General features: G+C 37.6%; 1 protein-coding gene across 1 annotated transcript in view; it reads right to left on the bottom strand.

The window, feature by feature from the left end:
- Positions 1-851: 851 nt before the first annotated feature.
- grin3a (glutamate receptor, ionotropic, N-methyl-D-aspartate 3A) overlaps positions 852-21,285 on the bottom strand; it is a 53,063-nt gene continuing 32,629 nt past the window's right edge. Inside the window, exons 6-10 of the mRNA XM_085413624.1 lie at positions 18,287-18,402; positions 17,406-17,557; positions 12,156-12,317; positions 11,822-11,892; positions 852-2,847 (exon numbers count right to left, since the gene is read on the bottom strand). Of these exons, the coding sequence (XP_085269750.1) occupies positions 2,289-2,847; positions 11,822-11,892; positions 12,156-12,317; positions 17,406-17,557; positions 18,287-18,402 (1,060 nt within the window). The 3' untranslated portion in view covers positions 852-2,288. The remainder of the gene's footprint in view (positions 2,848-11,821; positions 11,893-12,155; positions 12,318-17,405; positions 17,558-18,286; positions 18,403-21,285) is intronic.

Here is a 21,285-nt window from a genome sequence, read left to right as displayed (position 1 = left end):
CTGTGCTACCTAGAAAAGTGATTAAAATGAGCATAGTTGTGCTAAAACCAGGTTATTTAGCTTCTCTAGTGATTCATCCTGTTACAGCCGCGTCGACTTCACTGATGTTTATGTCATAGCTAAGCAAGGCGTACACGCACAGAGACACAAAGAAAGCTGACGGCTCAGTCTGTGCACTTGCTCTTTTGCTCTGTCAGGTATTCATTTCAGCTGTGACAGCCTGCGCTTACCCTGCAGACACACTGGCTAAATAGATAGGAGCTGTTTGTGTGTGCGGCGGTATTTTACCATGCCGTGTCTTCGTAAAATGTCATCGTTAGCTGTTCTGAGTATGCCTTCCTGTCCAAATTGCTGTCCCCTAGCAATATGAGTGAAGAATAGCAACAACCAAATGTAGTTTTCAAGGTAGGGAACAAACCTCTGAGTGGTTTGAGTTTTTTAAATATATAGCTGCTGTACGTTTTTATAAAATAATCTATTAAAATGAGCTGGAATAAGTAACTACAGATGAATCTAAATGGTGAAGCTTTTATAAATACAAAAAAAAGTCTGGTTTGCAGTGGCTGTCAGCCATTGTTCTCAAGTGTAAATTCACACTTGTCTCTCTTACTGAAGCTGGGGACTCGTAAGTGCAAGGAAATACCTTAAATCCTCTTAAAATCATTGAGCTTTTGGTCTTCCTTTGAGTCACTTGGCAGTAAATCCACTTTGCTGCCAGATATAAATGAGATTAAGGATTCTAAAAAACCTGTTTGAAATAAGTTGTTTTGCAACGAGCAGCGTCAAGGTTTTGGAGGCATAATAACTTAAAACCAAGGTTGAGGTAGGAGCAAGCCTCAGAGTCTTAGCATGCCACACTCTACTTTCTAATTTGTACAGGAAATCATTTACAGACCTGTAAAATTGAACATTTTTAAGACACTGGGGGAAAAAAGAAATGCAGCAACTAAGATAAGTGCAAAGAAGATATTTAATAACAGAACATGTCCAAACCCAAATGATGCAAGGAAACAGGGCCCCAGAGAGGGAACTGTTGTGTTGTGTTCATTTTTGAATCCAAATCACATTTAATAACGTGTCAGAGTTAAACTAGTGGTCTGTGTTCATACAGTTACTATTTAACAGCTGGCTTAAATGAGGAACTGAAAAGTATGTATTTTGTGTCACAATGTTACAAGAGCACCAGTATGACCTCAAGAGCCTGGACAGAAAGGTTTTGTTTTGGGTCCCTGACCGCAGAAAAAGCTGGAGACTGTTCAATTTAATCCTGTTTTAGGTTTTATGTTGCCAGCTTGCCATTGTTGTGATCTCACTGTGAAATACTTCTATACCCTAACTCAAACTCTGACAAGTTAAGGTGACTTTGTTTATTCAGTGTGCATCAGTGAAGTGCAGGACATTATACAGTGACCCATAAATAAGATTGTGTGTACGCTTATTATAATCCACCATAAAATGTCAACCTGGTGTTCATTACGTATGTAAATGTGTCTTGCGAAAGCTTTATCTTTTTAAAAAAATGATTACATCTAACCACCCGACCGACCCTTTCAAAAGCTTATTAGAGAAAAAATACCCCTAATCAATACAAACATGCTACCAAAAGCAAGAAACATCAATGGTAATAGCTGAAAGATACAAGGTTTCAGCAAGACACACAAACATGAAGACTGAGATGACTGGGTTCAACCTCAGGTCAGTTGAAATCCTCAGTGAGTCTTAAAAGACTCAGGTGAATTAGTCTATTAAGCTTAAATACCAAAGAGTCCTCATATCTGTGATCAGGCTTAATGTCATAGCAAGCAAATCTGTACCCTTGGAAAAATGAGGTTTTAGGGGGGGAGGCATGGCAGGGACAAAAGGAAGAAATAAACAGGAAAAAGGTAAAAGAACCAGATAGGCATGAAAAGGAGTTAAAGAATTGTAATATAAGGGAAGTTGAGAGGGGCAAGGAATTGCAAAGCTCTTCAGTGATACAACAGAACAGATTTGGTTCAAGATCCCTGGTTCACCCTTATCCAGCACCTCTCATCTAATTCAATCTCATGTTCCAGGAGTGAGAAAATGTCCTACTTGGAATTGCAGAGCAGGATCTGATCACTGCCGAACATTTCAGTGCAGTGTTGAGGGGAGCTCCAGAGCCATAAGGAGGATCCTGCTATTGGAAATCGGTGAGGCTTCTAACTTCAGAACTCAGGCAAGGATTTGTTCCGGGACCCAGCTTGGTTTTGAAAACTAGTCCAGTGTGTTAACCAGGGTTCTCTTTCCTGGACAAATTGGGACTGGCTTCACAGCTCCGGACATGTGTTTTTGTGTTGTTTAATCTGCTGGTGGGTCTGGGTATACTGAACAAACTGGTTAGACTGGTGTGAAGTGGGCTGACTGGGTGCAGTCTGGTTTGCTTGCTGGTTTTCTGATTGGTACTGTTCAAGCTCTCTCTTCCTCCTCATGGCAGACTGCAGCTGCTGCTTGATTACAAGGATTTGACTCTCCAGTTCTGACAGTTCTTGAACCAGCGGGTTCCGTCCCAGACCTGGACCGCAGTCGCCCACTCCCAAAGCACGGCACTGCCCAGAACTGCCCTGCCCTGGCCCCAGTCCTTGGTCCAAACCCCTTCCTAACAGGTCAGAGCGACCATTAGAGGTAGTTACTATAGGCAGGGGTTTCTCCAGCAGAGGGAGAGAGTGGGGATGAGGGAGGGGAGAAGGGGGCGGTGGAGGAGGGAGATCCTGGGATGACGGGCATTCCAGGTCGTTTTGCATCTCTTGTGGAAGGATCCTTCGCCTGTTGCAGTAGGACGACTCTGCAGGATTCCAAGGCGCAGACTGGTTGTTTCCCTCATTGCACCTGGAAATAGGAGAAACCTTCATCAGTTCATCTGACTGCATGTTTACTGTACAATATAAAGCGCCTTGAGGCGACTTTTGTTGCCATTTGGCGCTATATAAATAAAACTGAATTGAATTGAAATGTTTCCAGTCTGAATCCAATATAAAATCAAGGCATCAGCTATGGCTAAACCATGAGCTGCCACTGCACACACAATTCTGAACGTGTTATATGACAAACAGCAATTTACACAGAGCTGGACTGAAAGAGTTGAACAATTTCTAGAAGATTGCTTACGGGGGTAAAGACTGGAAATAATTGCTATGGGGGTTACATTGAGTCTTGGAAGAATAGCAGTGTGACTGCTTACTAAGAAATAGTTTTTCGCTTTTCCTTAAATATGTCATTACATGAAAAGGGTGTTCTTTGGGTATTGTCCTGTTTATTGTTTGTTTTGTCTACACAAGCACCACGTTCTTAGGGATGACTTATGGCTCTGCTGGCTGATCAGTAGACAACATTTAAATATCATTTTTGAATCATCATGAAACTTTGGACATTTGTTTAACATAGTTGAATCCTACTGACTGTGGTATTCGAATAAGAGACATTGCTTTTATTCTTGAGATAGCACCTTTCTACTCTACCTGAGCAGTCAAAGCGTTTTACACAACTTGCCTCATCCATTCATAGCACTTTTTTTTTCAATGAATTTTTCTACGTAAGTGCTTTTTATCTAGCATTCAAACACATCGTTCCTCTGAATGCATTGGAGAGCAATTTGCAGTTAGTATCTTGCTCAAGGATCCTCAAGAGTGTGAGTATGGTAATATACTGATGTTTTTTCTAGCAGGCAGACAAAATCTTCTCATTCGGTGCATAAAAGATAATAGTTTTTTTTATTACTTAATTTTTAATAAAGGTTTTACATATTTTTTACAACAGAAAAGGAACACAACAAACAAACAAAAACAACAGTAACAAAACAAGCAGTCGACTGAAAAACACAGTTTTTTTCCCTACAAAGCAATTCTGAGAACATGACTTTATATTCATGAATTGACAACACATCTACAGATGTAAGAGCAGCCTCGGCGAGGCATACAGAAGTTTATATAGATGTGAGTAGGCACAAACAGGAATTAAAAATAAATAAATCCCATTCTAATTTCAGATAGATTTCAACCACTTGTCCCATGTTGTGGTATAAATATTATCTTGCAACCTTAACAAAAAGGTAAGTTTTTCCATTTTATGAATCTCCTCCACAACGCTCAACCAGTCGTCCAGAACAGGGGGGTCAGTACAGAGCCACTTACGAGTAATTGCTTTTTTCGCTGCAGCAGTAGCTGCATTTGAATAAAGCACCAAATCCACACTTTTAAGCTTAAATTTCAAAACTTACATTTAACTACTGATTTTATCTACTGTTCTGATTCTATCTGTTTTGATTTTATATACTGTTTTGTTTGTTTGTTAATTAGTTTGTTTGTTTGCTTGTTTTAATCAATTTTAAATCATCCTTTTTTTTGTTTTTGTTTCTAATGTCTCTGTAAAGCACTTTGAATCACCTTGTTGTTGAATTGTGCTATACAAATAAACTTGCCTTGCCTTGCCTTGCCTAGCAGTAAGAATCTTCAGGAGATATTTGTTATTGCTTGTTAATTCTTCGGGTAAGTCTCCTAAATAAAATGTTATGAAGGGCCGTTGTTTTGATTTAAAGCCTATAGTCTGTTCTATCTTTGATATAACATCTTCCCAAAATTTAGAAAGTTTTCGACAAGACCAGAATATGTGGGTATGGTTTGCAACAGTTTCCCCACACAAACCAGATAAGCAATGTAAAAGATGCCAAGGGGTTCAGTTTTTTCTTACAAGCTGTTGCCAGTTTCTGATCTCCTATCAGGGCTTGTATTGAAATGACCCCACAGATATTCTCAATGTCTTTCCATCGGGCCCCACAAGTATCATCACACCATTGTATAACTATTTTGAGTTGAGCAGCAAGGTAGTAATCTCGGAGACTTGGGAGGGAGAAGCCGCCTTTATCTTTATGAATTAATAATGTGCTATATTTAATTCTAGGTTTTCCGCCCGCTCCAAATAAATCAAGATATTTGTTTGTCTCAGTCATGGAACTGAGATTTGGGGATTTTGATAGGTAGAGACATAAACAGATACAGTAGTCTAGGTAGGACTAAAAGATGATAGATTTTTAAAGTGATTCTGTAGTATTTCAGGTCATTCCAGGTAATGAGGACCAAACCCTCCTCATTTAATTGCTTTTTGCCTCCCTAAGGAAATGCCGGTATATCTATCCTGTTAAGCCCGTGTACATTTCTTGGTAAAATGAAACAAAACAAAACAATTTTTTTAAAGAAAAGCTGTGGGTGGATATTAGCTTGGCTTAAGGCCTTGCCAGTATATAAAGACACCTTGACTAACTAGCAGCCAGATGCTGCAGATCAAATGCACTTGATTATCTGACCAATAGCAAGTGTGACCACCACTAGTTTGGTTCAGTGGAGCATTCAGGCGTGTTGCCACAGTCTTCCCAGGATGGGCGCGACAGCAAATTCACCCCAAGTCATACCTTCAAATGTTCATGTTCATGTACATCTTAATGTCAGTATGACAGTACAATAAGATTAAAAAAACAAGTAAGTAAGAGGCTGATTGATTGATTGTTTTTGGAATTTCTTAAAGTACATCTCATTATCGGACTGGCTGAATGGTTATATTGCCAATTCAGTTTTGTCAGAACTTTGAACCTGGTGTTCAAGTTTGAAAAACCACAGGAATAGCAGCAACTCACCAAATAATATTTGGCAGATGCTTGGATCCAGTCTTATGCACAAGTTTTTTTAATGAATAGGCTATCGCCACATGTAGGTACTGAACACACAAAAAAAGAAGACATTGCCAGAGCTCAATATAGAAGTCAAATTCATGTCCAATTAATTTCCTCTGCCACCAGCCCTGATCCCCAAAACCTTTCCTATCCAACCCCAGGTCCACTGTGATCTTTGCGCTAACAAGCACTAGCAGCAGTAATGTGGACTGAAGGTCCAGAGAGACATTACTTTGACACAACACCACGGATTTCATGTTCATTTGCACTTTTAACATGTATTACCTTACAAATCCTCTTCTTTCCTCCCTCCCCCCTTTTGCTGTCCTCCATTCTTAGTAGCACTATGATCCTTAATCATTGTCCAATGTACATCATTCCTCTTGCCTTTTAAAAATCATTTAATATCATGTAACAAGCAACGTAGAAGGATAACAAACAAGAAAATATTAATTCACAATTCAAAGAGGTTTGACTAGCACTTCAAAGCTACACAACCTCTGAAGAACATGTAACTGTAGTTCACCTTGGTGATATGTCAGTTTCTTTGATTGTACTGACTATGAAAATAAACCCATGTTGAAAAAGATTAAAAAGGCATGTAAAAAAACACAGCAAGAACTTAATAGGAAGAAGATAGAAATAAAGGCATTTACACTACATAAATGAGAAGTTGAGAAGATGAGTGTTCTGTTATCACTGGAGAAAATACCACTGTGTCCTTGCTTTTATGCTTCACCAACCATGGAAATGTTTGCTAGAGGCTGATGTTGCCCTTATCATTTAAACTGATTTTGTAAATTTAGCTATTATTCCATTGTTTAGTTTAGTTAATATATAATAAGCTTCATTTATTTCTTCATTGTCTACTATTGATTTATTAAAGATTATGAGCTGTTTGGTTAAGTTAGAGAATTAAAAGCCAAGGGAAATATTCAGTGTTACAATTTAAAGAAGCACACAATTTTTGTAAAATATGCATTTAACAAAATTATATTTATGATTCAAAATACAAAAAGTCAAGTTAAGAAAACATATTTTACGTATACAAACTGTAGTCCATAATAAAAATACCTCAGATTGCCTTAACTGTCTGCTCTTTATTACTGAAGATGAAAATACAACTTTAAAGTATATTAGGGACCAATAAAACATATTCCCTCTCAACTCCAATGTTTGCTGTAGGCCTTATTGAACTTGAAGTCTAACAAAAGAACAACATTTCTTTTCTTTTCCTTTCCTTTCCAAAAAGAAACTTTTTAAAATCTACTGGACCACCTCTGCAAGCTGAAAAAAAAAAAAACTAACATGATTTTATTAAAGCAGTGAAGATGAGATACTCTCATCACACAAAGTAAAGCCTAACAGACGAGCTCTTTGAATCAAAGGAATTTTCACTTGGCGATAAAAAAAGTAACAAGGAGAATTTAATCTGATACTCCAGACATCAAAAGAGACTAAAGCTGACACACAACATGAAAAGAGTTGTTTTTAATTTTATTAAATTCATGTGTGCATCTTTTTGACAGGAGGACACCTGCACTTGTGTCTGCAGTAAAAGATGGAACATTTTGAAGTCCTGAGATAATCATGGAAGTTTCAGCATTTACAAATGTAACCAGTAGGAAGTTCTTCAACTATTCTATAACTATTACATTCTATACAGGTCAAATTTGACTAATTTTAATGTTTGAAATAAGTAAAAAATAAAACAAATTTCATCCTTTAAACCAGTCTTTTTCCAAAGTGACCCAAAATACACAAAAAATTTAATATTTTAATTTTTCATACTGTTTTACAGATGTTAAAAATTTGTGTACACTGCTCAAAAAAGAACACCTTAAAAACAATGAAAATTATGCTGCATATTCTGACATTGACTAATGCATTAACGTTATATTATTGTTGATTTAATATTTAAAATTAGCTTCTTTTTTTAAAAAAATATTATAGCATTAAGCACAGTGTTTAACATGGTTATATGATAAACCCCATAAAAAGTAGATAAAATATATTTGAATCGTCACAACTGTTATCTTTTTATCTTTTGGTAAAACAGGAAATTATGTTACGTGAAAATAGATGTATGTATGCATATCAATTGATATATATTTCCAATTTCGGTTTAAACACTTATTATGAAGGAATTCTGGGCCAGATCAAAATGGAACTGGAGAATACTGTGAAGGCAGGAAATATGACCAGTATGTAAGTTCTGAACGAAGTGAGATATTCACAGGTAGGTCCCCGGTGTGTTTGAGAACATTTAGATTGAAAGAAATAGAGGTATGAGGTCTTTGCACTGTCAGCACTAAAGCATTTGTGGAAAATTAAGGCTTTTAAGCCAAAGGTGAAATAAAAGGAGTCAGTTTATAGACTTGTATACTTTAATGTTAACTGACATATATTATCCTTCTTTTCTGCTTATATTATTGATTATTTATTGTTTGTTTTAAAGCACTTCCACTGCTCTGAAAAGTGTGAGATAAATAAAGATGATTCTTTTTCATTAGTATTCTACAGCATTTCCTCCTTTCGCATTAACTAAAAAGCTGGATTCCTTCATTGTTTATCCATCCATCTAAGCAATTTTCCTTGATTTGGTATTCAGGGTGTTAACTCTGAGAGCAGCCCCTTCATCTTTTATGAATTGGTACAATGATTGAAACAGTGTTCACACCATTTCAATGGAAAATATATGAACACAGACTTTACTTTTTTTGCCCTTGTAGAAATTACCACCATGCAGTGACCCACAAAATATAATGCTTATCAAGGTCAGAAAGAAAAATGTGCAACATAATGTGTGCAACTCACACTGAAGTCATGTCAAAATTCGAATCATTATTTTTCTGCAACATTTGAACGTGTTCTTCACATAGCACACATTTTTATTCATTTTCTCCAGCCTGAGACAACTTTCCACTATAATAATGTACTGGATCTATGCTTTAAAATCAAGATGTATGTATAGAAAGACTGTTGTTTCCATGTGTAGTTATTTAAGTTTTGGAAAGTTGCACACCTTTGGTTTTGGAGTGTTATGTTCCGGTTCAAGTCATTTCCTGTTATATTTTGTAATCATTAGTCTTTGTGTATTCTAATCAGTTTTACTTCCTCCCTTTAGTAGTTTTCCATCCTTGATAATTATAATCTATGACCTGATTAATCTGACCGGCGTTGCTTTCTACATCCATTCCCAAACTACCAATTACTCTTCTGTGTCCAATTACTTAATCACTCACCCCAGTATATATACACCCATTTGTTCTCCCACATTGTCTTGTTACTACTAGTCCAGTTTTCTAGTGATTCTTTTCCTGTACCTTTTTTTCTGGAGTTCCTGGTGTTTTTATTTGTTTCGGCCCACGTTTTTAGTCTCTGGTTTCCTCTTGTATGATATTTTGTCATGTTTTTGCATTTTGCCTGCCCCATGTCTGCATTACTTGTGCTTCAATGCTGTCTTTCTGTGTATTACCACTGGTTGGATTAAAAGGTTAGATTTTTGGTCCTCCTCCAGTGAAATTCTCACAACCCTTCCAACATATATGAAAAGCCAAAAGCAGAAAGATTCAAAGAATGATTAATGATAACTGACATTAAGTGACACATTACATAAAAAAGAAGCTGGGGTAGAGTTTGGTTGCAAAGCAGCTTGAAGTGTGAAGTTAAAATTACCTAAACAGCACGCCCTGCAAGAGATTTGCCAAATGCATATGACTGAACTATTAGCTTGATTTTGTTTCCAGCCTGAACTAAAGATGCCCTCGATTTGAATTATATTCTTTATATGAGAGGCCAAAACAAAACTTGGACACACCAAAACAGCATCCGATAGTATTGAAAATCACAACTTCCAGTACTTGCAGTTATTTTTCTATCTTATGTCAATCAGTGAAGTTTTCTCATCCTACTTCCGCTTATCTGCAGCAGTTCTCGAAGCTAAAAAGATTTTTTTTAAATTGCATTTTATTCACCAGTAACTTTTATTTTCCTAGCCCGTATATCAGTACAGATGTTTCTATCAACAGTCAAAACAAGACACACGCAGCTTGCTATGCTGAGGTCAGAGGGTGTCTTTTATTAAGCAAAATATAGAATCGCTGCATTGGACTACAGCGTAGAACACCAGTCTCAAGTAAATTACTTTAAAACTAGCTTACAGTTTTTTTGTCTCTTATTTTGACCTGTGTCAGCAGGTTTTTAAAAACATGCCACAAATTCCATCTAAGCACATGTCAGCCATGGCATGAATCATATCTACATTTTAAATTTTCCTAAATGAGACAGTGGGATTAGAAAATGAAAACCCTACTCAGATAAAAACAAAATAAAATAAAATAATGCATATTAAATGGAAGGCCACAAAAAAAGAAAACTGTAAATAAAATGATATGAAATACAATGTTAAATAAGTTTACTATTTATTAAAAAAAACCCCAACTAATTTACGTAATTTTAGTATTAGGTATTAAAGAGACGGAACAATTCTCCACTACTGAAACAGAGTATTGTAGCTGAATTGTAACTGATATCATTGGTGTATTCAGAGCGACAGATAATCCTATTTTAGCCTGGCTGTCAGTCATTGCCAGAGCTTCATGACCTTAACACTGTGCTTGATACCAAAGCATGCAATCTTAACTGGCCATCCGAGAATATTTCACGGTATTACAGACACTGCTGCTAATTATCTCACACAGACAGTGTTCTCTGCTGTCTTTGGGTTTTCCTACATCCCAGTTAACACACTTAGGAAATGAAATGTGCTATAGCTTCATCCTAAGTAGTAGTGATTTCCAATTTAATTTCCATCCATGTGTTCCATTTGGTCATCCTGTATAGCGATTTTCAGTACCATACAGTACAGACTAGGACTGATAATGATGCATTTTGGTATCGTTTCGCACAGTTTAATTCTAACTGAAACTGTCTAGAGTATAAAATCCTGCACGGGAAGATCTGATTTCAGTGCTCTGATTGCACAAAAGACACTTTTGACACACAAGTTTTTCGGCAGAGCACTGACAATGAGACAGTAATAATTTCTGACTCTTAGACAGCATGCAGAATAACTTGATTGAATGAGTATAATTATGCAAGAGTAGGCAATCCATCCTCATTACCACAGGCATCCCTCACATGGCCTCGGCTCCATAATTATTAAGTGTATTTAATCCTTACTTTAAGTGCTCCACCTGAGTGTGCTCTCAGTATGGAGTGAGTGGTAGATGTGAATGAACTATACTATAAAATGGAACTTTATTTTGCTTCTAAGGGGAGACCAAGTAAATCCAAATCAAGACAAAGGGTGGTGGTATGATTAGATGCTTGATGGCTAAATGTGAAAAGGGCAGGGCTACGCTATGGCACACAGTATCAAAGTGTATGCAACTAATATGTATTAATATGTGCAATTAAATGTCCCCATGCAAAGGACACTGAAAGTGCCTACATAAAGACGCTTTCATGATTTACTGATTCTCCCTTTCTCACCCACTGTTTTCAACAATACCACGTGACGTCAGCGTGGATTATTTTCTCAATTTCCCTCACTGATAATTGGCTTCCAACAGATTGACCTTTCTATTTAGTTTTTGATTAAAAATGGGTCCCTTAACTTCCATTTGGATATTAATTGATGTCACTTACTGTTCAGCTTATAATTTGGCCAATGCACCATTTAACTTTCAAATATTGGCTTCTTACAGGAACACCTTGTTTGCATTTTTAGTCTCAGTCAATGTGGTGTATTTAAGCATGCATCACATTTAGGAGCATTTTTCATCTTCGTTTGTAATATGTAACTATGTTATTGTGTTTAAAAATCCAAAGTGATGGGAAAATAAGCAGCATTTAATAAACAATTCTTACATCACACCTGCGAAAAACAGCAAAAACAACAAAAAATGGTATAAAGTGTTTAAAATGGATCTGTTGCACCATATATACTGAATTTTTGTAATGTACTGATGAAGATAACAAACAAATGTTCCAAACAATTCATAAATAATTACAACACATATGTGCTCAGATCAGATTCAGATCAGTCACTTAGGGATGGATGTTTCATCAAGTATAGATGATGAAAGACCAAACTGAAATAATACAATGCCCACACTTTAAAGACAATAACAGTACCCCTTTTCAGGCTTTGTAATAGTCGGTAGTTTGTCATCTGTGAAGACTGAGTTGAGGGCCCGGTGTAATCTCTGGAAAACAAGCAACAACATGTGCTTACTGTAAATGATGTGTCTGATTTTTAAGTGTCTGAAAGACTTTACCATAAGCAGCAACAACAAAGCAAGAACAAAAAACAAATGCACAAAATTTGCAAAACCAGAAACTGTAGATAAAAACTATTCATTTTATAAATCTTATTTTTCATAATTGCTTGCACAAACTATTTTTAAATTATAGTGTGACCACAGTCACGGTCACCACATGTGTGTTTGAGTGTGAGTCTGGTCCGTACCTGGCTTGTGTGTAGCCAGTATTTGAAGCGTGGCTCCTTGACCCTTGGGATCACCAGCTTGTACACAATGTGTTCCGCTATGGTGGTCAGCAAAGATAAAGCCACGCCCACACACAACATCACAAACAGACCAGAAAAATGCTTTATACCCATCTGCAGCGTCTGGAGAGAAAGAAATGAGACAATCAGTATATGATAGAGAAGCTTGAGAAAGTGAAAAGGTGGGAAGGATAAAGGAGGTTATACAGGGAGTGTGTATACAGATATGCATATGGAGAAGCAGATGTTTAAAAACAATCCATGAACAGTCAAGTGAAACAGATTGTTTTCGCAGGATGCTATGCAACGGACTATAAAAGTAAAGGCTTTGGCAATTTACTGGTCTGGAGCATTCAGTTGTTTGTTAACACAATGACACAATCTTCCCATGAGTGGATGCCCCAGCAGAATTACCCAGAGGTCAGACCTTGCAAGCTCAGAGAAACTGCAAAAAACCCAGGAGCAATACCTCAAATGTTACAGCCTCCAGTTAGCACATTAAATATTAAAGTTCATGACAGTATGATTTTTTTTTTTTTAAATGAACAAGTGTGTGTTTGGAAGTGTTGCAAGCCTCTTCTCTCTAAAAAGAACATGGTAGCACTGTTTATGTTTGCAAAACTGAATCTGAAGAAACCACAAGACGTCTGGATCAATGTCCTTTGAACAGATGAGACCAAAACAAAGATGTTTGGCAAAAAAACAAACAAATCGTATCGGCACAAACACCTCTGTCAAGCACAACACTTTAGTGATGATGATTTGGTGGTTGGTGGTTGGTTTTGCAGCCACAGGACCCCTGCACCAAACTATTCTAGAGCCAAATGCTAGGCAATCTGATGAACTGCTGAAGCTTCACTTCGGCCATGCAACAGGGCAATGATCTCAGTACAATGAAGCATAGAACATTGACAACAGAAAGAATCAAGGTGTTGCAATGACCCTGTATAAGTCACACAACAGTGTGAGGGCATTACAAAGTCATATAGAAAACAAGTACTTTAAGTTATTCCTGCTAAAGATGGTTTTATAAGTAACTGAATCTGTAATTTAGGGTGTACTTAGATTTTGCATAGAGTCCTCTTATTCATATGACAGTAAATGACTTTAAGCTTTATACTTATATCTTGAAATTCTCATTGTCTAATTATTTGAGACACACAATGCAATAAATAATATATTAAATGTATTGCTTACATGTGATTCATATGGATTATTAGCTTATTTTGCTCATAAAAAGAAACTGAGGGCAAAATTAAGGGCGATAGCCTCCAAATATCATTACGAAGTCAGTCACAGGTAAAAATTGCTTGTTTCATTTAAATAAAAACAGAATAATTTTTCAGAGGACTGGAAATCTGAAGTAAGACCACCTTGCATTTACAAACTCAGGGCAAACACGTCATGAAATTAATTTTAAATCTCTTGGAACAAGTTTTCTCATTCTTCTGAAATATAAGAGAATCCCTCTGGGATATCACACTTTCGATCAGATTGTGATTGCCTCCTTCACATCTTAATTTACACTCGTTCTGTTCTAAATGTGTCCATATTATTGTGCGAGTCTGTACATGTAGCCATCTACAAATGTGATATAACGCTTTGCTTAACTGACCACTTGTTGCAGTTACTGCAGTTACATATATTCTCATAAGAATCTTTTTAGTGCTGAGTGTGCAATAGCTTTTTGATACCGGGGCAGCTGCAGTGATTACATTATAAAGTCATGTTGGTGAAGAATACATGATGGATTAAATTTATCAATGCATTTTTGTGACTTGGCACGCTAGCAGTAATGAAATTTTGGACGGTGGAAGATAATGATTCCTGAGAAGTTGTTGAATAAAGAGAATAGTAACCTTTGGCTGTGCTGGCATACATTTTAAACTCTATAGAAATCCATTGGGATAGGGGAAAAACTGCGGTATCCTTCAAAGTCAAGATGAGCTCACTGTATATATGTGACGTTAATCTGATCTAAGGCTACGTTCACACTGCAGGTCTTAATGCTCAATTCCGATTTTGTGATCAAATCCGATTTTTTTTGTCTGGTTGTTCATACTACAAAGGAAATATGACAGCAAACGCTCTCTAGTGTGAACGGTTCACGGCCCTCAAAGCGGCCCGCATGCGCAAAAGAAGACGTCACACACAACGCCTTCTGTTTGCGGAAGCAAAAATGGCGGCTACAGAGCTAGTAGGTGTTGTCGCAGCAGTCTATCAATTCCTGCACAGTCGTAACCGACAGGATTTTGAGAAATAAATTAGAGAGAGAAGGACACTGAGAAATTAAGAGAGCCCGTGCTATAACAATGGCCGCCATGCTTTCTCATTTGTTTTCTCTAGCGCTGATAATTGGTGTCTGTCTTGTGTCAGTGACGTAAAAGACGAATTTAATGCAACATAACCATCAAACAGCAGTCGCTTTCTAAAACATCAGATATGTATCGGATTCAGTACCACATACGAAAGTGACCTAGATCAGATTTGAAAATATCGGATTTGTGCTGTTCACACTGACATACCATGATCGGATATGGGTCGCAAAGGGTCATAAAAGTCGGATTTGATGCGCTTTCCCTGCAGTGTGAACGTAGCCTAATACTCCAGCTTCAGTGAATAAAGAACACGTTTGAGCCTGTGTCTAATAGCACACTCCAACATTCCTCATTAGCAGTGTTGGGGAGTAACGGAATACATGTACCGCTGTTACGTATTTAAAATACAAAATATGAGTAACTGTATTCCGTTACAGTTACTGTTTAAAAAGGTGGTATTTAGAATACAGTTACTTTGTTGAAATAAATGGATTACACGGCGGTACTTTCCTGTTTCATATTGTGGCGGGTCAGGACTGTTTGGGTTTTGTTTGACAGCTACGATCTGTTGTTCCAGGCGGCAGGGTTACGGTTGCCGTGGTTACAGTGTGACGCTCTCTCTCTGCGACTGTGTGTTTCCTGGGTGAGAGAGCGCCTTTTTGTTGTTGTTGTTGTGCTAAGCTAATAGGCAGAGTGTTAGAGACATAGCCCTAAAGGATGTGGCCTCATGGGCAGTGTAGTCCGTGCTGCAGGGAGAATGGACTGCCATACCCGTTATGTGTCTGTGAGCGCGAGGAGGGAGAAAAAGGAGAGTGGAAAAGTACGAGTTGTCATCGAGCAGAAACGGGAGCTGGAAGCATGTAAATATAATAATAACCACTGCAGCCAAGAAGAGTGCCTGACGAGCCCAGTTGTAAGTAAGCTATTAAGACTCGACTGTACACCGTGTTCGTGTTTTCCTCCGAAAACAATAAGTTCCGTTGGAGCAGTCTTTCAACGCCTCTCTCTGTCTCTCGCAAGCAAAGTTGACCCAGACAACAAAGTAAATCTATTTTTCGGCTACGAGCCCGAAACGGAACCGATGTATTAGCCAGAGGTCCCTTTACTACGGTTCGGAGTCGCGGACCTTCAGTAATAGTAATAATTCACACAGCAATAGTACATTTATGTAGTTGTAAAAAGCATGATAATATATTAAGTAATCCAAAGTATTCAGAATACGTTACTCTCATTGAGTAACGTAACAGAATACGTTACAAAATACGTTTTGGGGCATGTATTCTGTAATCTGTAATGGAATACATTTTAAAAGTAACCTTCCCAACACTGCTCATTAGAAGGCTCAGCACATGAAAACACATACTATATGCTACAGGTTTTTGGTAACACACGCTTCTAGGCTCATACCACTATATACAACAATCATTTCTAATGGTGCTGTTATATTTCACCATTTGACTGCATAAATTAGCAGAAAAAAATCAATAAAAAAGCACATCACTTTTATCATCTTCACTTCTTTTATCACCATTTATTTCTCGGTAATGCTAAGTTTGGCCCTCCTAATGTTAGGTAATTGAATAATATGCAATTTATTGGTATTGATTTTATTACTTCAAATGGGATCAGATTCTTTGGGGTGACGGAGAGCTGGGTAAATGCCAGAGAGCTTGGCTACTGTACCTCAGTGAAGCCAATCCATCAGATTTTTCATCTTTTCAGAATCCTTAGGCTTACTGCTGGTGGTAGTCACTCATCGGTATAAATAATTGCTACAAAAAAGTGCTGAGCAGGGCTAAAACTGGGCCAAGCTTGTCAGTAACTCATATTGCTTATATGACATGAGGGCCCTGCTGATGTTGCCCGATGTATGCAAGTGAACAACAAAGTTTAGAAATCAGTTTAGGTCATTTTAAGTTAATGATATATACTTGATATTTAAAATCATTACCAATAATATGAGAACCCTAAGTGTGCACATGATCACCGTACTGTGGTTTCTGTGAGACAAAAATTGAAATACACACCCAGATGAAGCTAAATATCAGTTGAGCAGGTTTCTCCTCCGTAGCGTTAGGCAGACTGAGGTATGATGGTGCAAAATGAATTGTACCCGGAGCAATTTAAATGTCTGCAGCTCTAGATAGCATCTATAACATGTCTAACTGCTACACACCGGGAAATGATTCACTTAGGTGACATTGAATCTGTGGCAATGCAACGTGCCACATTGCCACAACTCCTGCTTCTGAGCTCATAAAATGGCAATTTACATTTAAGATTAAGTATTTAGTAGACGCTGTCATTCAAAGGTACAAATCACGAGTGCTTATTTAGGCGACATCCTTGTGATCGACAGACATTATGTTGCCATCCACACAGCAGCTAAGAAAATAAATAAAAAGAACAAAGTACAAAAGGATCAAGCGCAGTATGCTGTGTGCAGTCTGCACTGAGCTATAGGAGCCTCTTTTATAGTGTTTGAAGTCACAGTCGGGGAGAAATATGGCCAGAAATAACTAGTATTGCATTTCTAATAAAACATATATTTCTCATACTATGAGTTACTCGAGAAAATGGCCTCTTTGCATTGACATTTTGTAGTATAATTATTGAAGTAGACTTTATGTGTAGTGAACAAAATATGAAAGATTACTTTTCTGAGTAAGTCACTGTGTGGGGTACATAAGACTTTTCAGAGCTTTCAAATAAAGATTCCACATAAATATTTGACAGCAAAGAAACTTGAGTAAGATTTGAGTAAGACATAAAAATGAGACAAATGCGTTATATTATATTGTTCTGATTTTGAAATTGTAGAAATGATCATTTATGATATAATGAAATGATAAATACGCTCTATTTTCCTTACACTGCCTCGCTTTAATCTTACCTCAGTCACAGCGAAACTGCGCTTCCCGCAGGGAACGACCTTGTACCATTTGTCATGCAGCATGTCCATGAAGCCATCTGACTTGTACTGACTAATAAGCTCCGAGATGTTGGAAGTGAGTGGAGAGTTCTGAGGGAGGCCAATGCCATAGCCTGCCATTGGACACACACAAACACACACAGAGACTCTTTAGCGATTATTCTTCTGTCATAACGGCAAAAACACCTTTTTTCATGTCACCTTCATGCTGCTGTTGTATTCTTTCCCTGGTCTACAGCCATGGGAAAAACAAGCTGCTGAGCTGATACACTTGGAGGTCTGGATAATTTGGCTTTTTTACTTTAAAAAGTCATAATTTTTCCAAAGCAAAGCTTGATGATATAATTATATCTCTGAACGTCTTAGCAGGCCAGGAGAGTGTGACAAATTCAGCAACAGCCAATTGCAAAAGTACCTTTCCTTGGTAGGAAGCGTGCTGATTGATGTGTATTGTATCTTGAAGGCTTAAGAGTGCATTAAGTAATTAACAACACCGCTGGAATGTGGGACTACGATGGCTTGTAATGGAAGCAACCGCCACGGGAACATTTTCACAGCGGGAGGAAGAGGCTTTCTAAATGGACCACAGATTAACAGTAGACACTGGAGAGTGTAAGCTTTTGAAAGCCAAAAGATTAACCACTGTGTAAACGTTGAGTGATTGATATTGTTAAATTTAGGCTTGTTCTAAAATTGCTCATGGTCAGTTAGTCTGCAGTGACGCAGAAAGACCTCTTAAAATCAGGTGATGATTAAAACCAGAGCTGGTGGATGCTATTCACATGTCAGAGTAGTGATAGATTTCATCTAAAATGTTCATAATTGATATGCTCGCACATTACCTTCAATTGCAAAAGGTTTTCCTACTGTTAGTGTTTTACAGTCTGCATCTATGGAGACCTCATAGTCCAACAGTGCTTTGTCCATGATGAATGCATCCAATTTCTGAGGGTCAGCCCTGTAAGCAAAACAACATACTGTAAGTACACTGCAGCTGCAAAAAGTACCCTGTGCACATTCATAACACTCCTCCAGCACAGCATAGTGATGAAATCAAACATTTGTGTTCACTCAAATTTTGCCATCATTCCTCAAGCTAAACAGTAAGAGATTATGCATATATTGTGCTGCATAATTTTGCAGACATAATAAGAATTCAAATATAATTGTAATAAATGTAATTTATATTGTGTGGGTCATTTTTAGGCAGTTCAACTTTGTAATACTACATCAAGTAAACAAACTGGCATTTGCAGTGTGATAGATGGATAATTTGCAAGACTCATCGAGTGATTCTCTCAATATCAGGAGACCAACAGCAAATCTTTTAAACTATTTTAAGCCGCCTTCTGAATTTGACATGAAAAATTAATCTTCACCACCTCACGAGACAGTAGCTTAAATGAACCTTAGCTCATTGTCTCACTCTTCGTCTGTGACTCTGAGGCTTATTTTCCCTGTGTCTGTCCTCGTGTCACTTCTCTGACTTCACAGGGTGAGTAGAAAGAATGAACTTCACCTTCAGTCATTCTGTTTTAACAGGTCCTACAAACCTTTTTTATGCTCTACCTAACTTCATGTGTAGGGCAGAGCTGAATATATAGGCCCTATGAAAACTGTTTGCATTTTTCTTCTCTGGAAATCAAAACATGCAAATTTTAATTAACGGTAAAGCACGAAGACTGACTGCAGACATGGTGCTACTTAATGCACAATACAAACTGAAAATGAAACCGAAAACAGCGAATAAAGCATAAAAGCATGCAAGAATGAATTGTTTTTCTTTGAGCTTGTGGGCGTTTTACAAAGCCTTTTAAATGGCAGCACACCCTGAAATTATCACTGAGAATGAAATGTAAGTGATTCAACAAATATTTTTGCCTTGTTTGAACTTCATAATTCTGATGCTGGCCTTGCCTTTACTTTTCCCCCAATCCTTTCATTGGCTACCTTTCAGGAAAATTACTGCCTGCCTACAGATTTTGGCCAATTTATTTGTATTCCTCACAAGTCTGTTATATAGAGGTGAGATATTACGTCACAACACTCTGAGAGGCTTTTACAAATCAACTTTAAAATGTCTTTACTGACAGCTAGAGTCTACCGGGATACAAACGCTACAAAGACTTTTTCAAGATATACTGTGTTTTGCTTGTTATCAAGGACAGCGTTTGAAATCTTGCACTATCTTCTCCCTGCAAGCTGCCTGTTCATTATTACCGGCTGAATTATGCTGCAGCTGGCATCCTTGGTCTTTTACCACAGCATGTCATTTATGGTCAAAGCACTATCTTGACATCAGCCATCTAACAAACTAATATGATTAAATCACGATGCATCCCTTTTTACATCATCTATAAATCACATATTTGCATGAAGGGAAAACACCACTGCTGACATCAAAATGTCTGTGGTGTACTTTTATGTAAAGCCAGAGTTTCCATTACTGTGGGGTTATAGGGATAAGTCTTTGCATTATGAAGTACATTCGCAGGTTGAAATTGCTCTCTAATAAATTGTCTTCTCTGTCGTATTAGAGTAGCATTCCCTATATATCCATTAATAGGCCAGCTGTAATGGTACATGACAGCTGTCTGATGGCTTGTAATGCTTCAGCCAGTGAATTTTTTCCAAATGCTCTAATTATAAAGAAGACAGGCTGCAGTCAGTGGTGTTGATAGTTTGTTTCAGTAGCACTGGTGAGACATGGTCATTAAAGTTGAAACATTATTGAAAAAACAAAACAAAAGAATTGCCCTGATAAAAATCAGTGCTTACTGTAATCGGTGCCTAGTGTGTAGGGATGACAACTCCAAGTAGTCATCTAAATTACTGTATTTTCTCAAGCATTTCACAATGTGTGCTACATATACAGCAGCATTTTGTTTATCTGTCTTGTTTTTTGTTAATTATCCATTTGATAAATAAGAGTGTGCCCCAACAGCCTGTGTGGCACACTCTTATTTACCATTCCCATGATCACTGTCAGCGTCATCAGCATTAGGGGTGGGTTTTAATAATCGATTCATCGATTAAAATCGATTCTGGCTTGGATAACGTGATATCGATTCATTAAAATCCTGAATCGATTTTTTTATATAAATGTATTTTGCCAAAAATTCCAGAATCTCAGATGAAACGTCACAAAATTTTGACAACCACCAAACATTTAAAACAGTAAATGAGAGCAGCTACACGGCTTCTGCACAAAGACGTAAACACAAAGCGCCGACCCGCGGATCAGAATCAGTGAGATGTCGCCTTTCTCCCCCGACGGCACGGACACGGTCGGGGCTGAAAGCCGACAGCTCGCTGATTCTGATGTTTCGGCGGGTCCGCGCTTTGTGTTTACACCCTTGAAATCACCTTCATGTGTTTCAGTGTTTTATCTTCAGCTACTTTGACACAAAGGCCTCTGCTGTGATGCTCACACCTTTGATAAAGTCTGGAAAGTGTCAGCTACCTTTTTATAGATACAAAAATATGTAAATGTACTGATCTGAATTATAATATTTCTGACTGTCTGAGGCAAAATTTCCCAGATTCAAATCGAATAGAATCAAATCGAATTGAATCGAATCATGGATTGAATCGATTCAGGACCTTGTGAATCGGAATCGAATCGATTCTAGAAATCAGTGACGATACCCAGCCCTAATCAGCATGTTCTTATAATAAAACCTGGTTTTGATTGTTAATGTTTATCTCCTTGTGAAAATACACTCAATATTCAGCTGTACTGCTTGCTCTTTGTTTGGTACACCTCTAGTACTGGGTTGGGCTCCCTTTTGCCTTTAAAATTGCCTTAATTTTTCATGGCATATATTCAACAAGGTGCTGG

Source organism: Rhamphochromis longiceps, linkage group LG7 (assembly GCF_057381845.1).
Source record: "Rhamphochromis longiceps isolate RC_006_pf linkage group LG7, R_longiceps_female_GT1.1, whole genome shotgun sequence".
Taxonomy (NCBI): domain Eukaryota; kingdom Metazoa; phylum Chordata; class Actinopteri; order Cichliformes; family Cichlidae; genus Rhamphochromis; species Rhamphochromis longiceps.
Note: the sequence above shows the minus strand (reverse complement) of the source record. Positions and strands in the feature narration are given on the sequence as shown.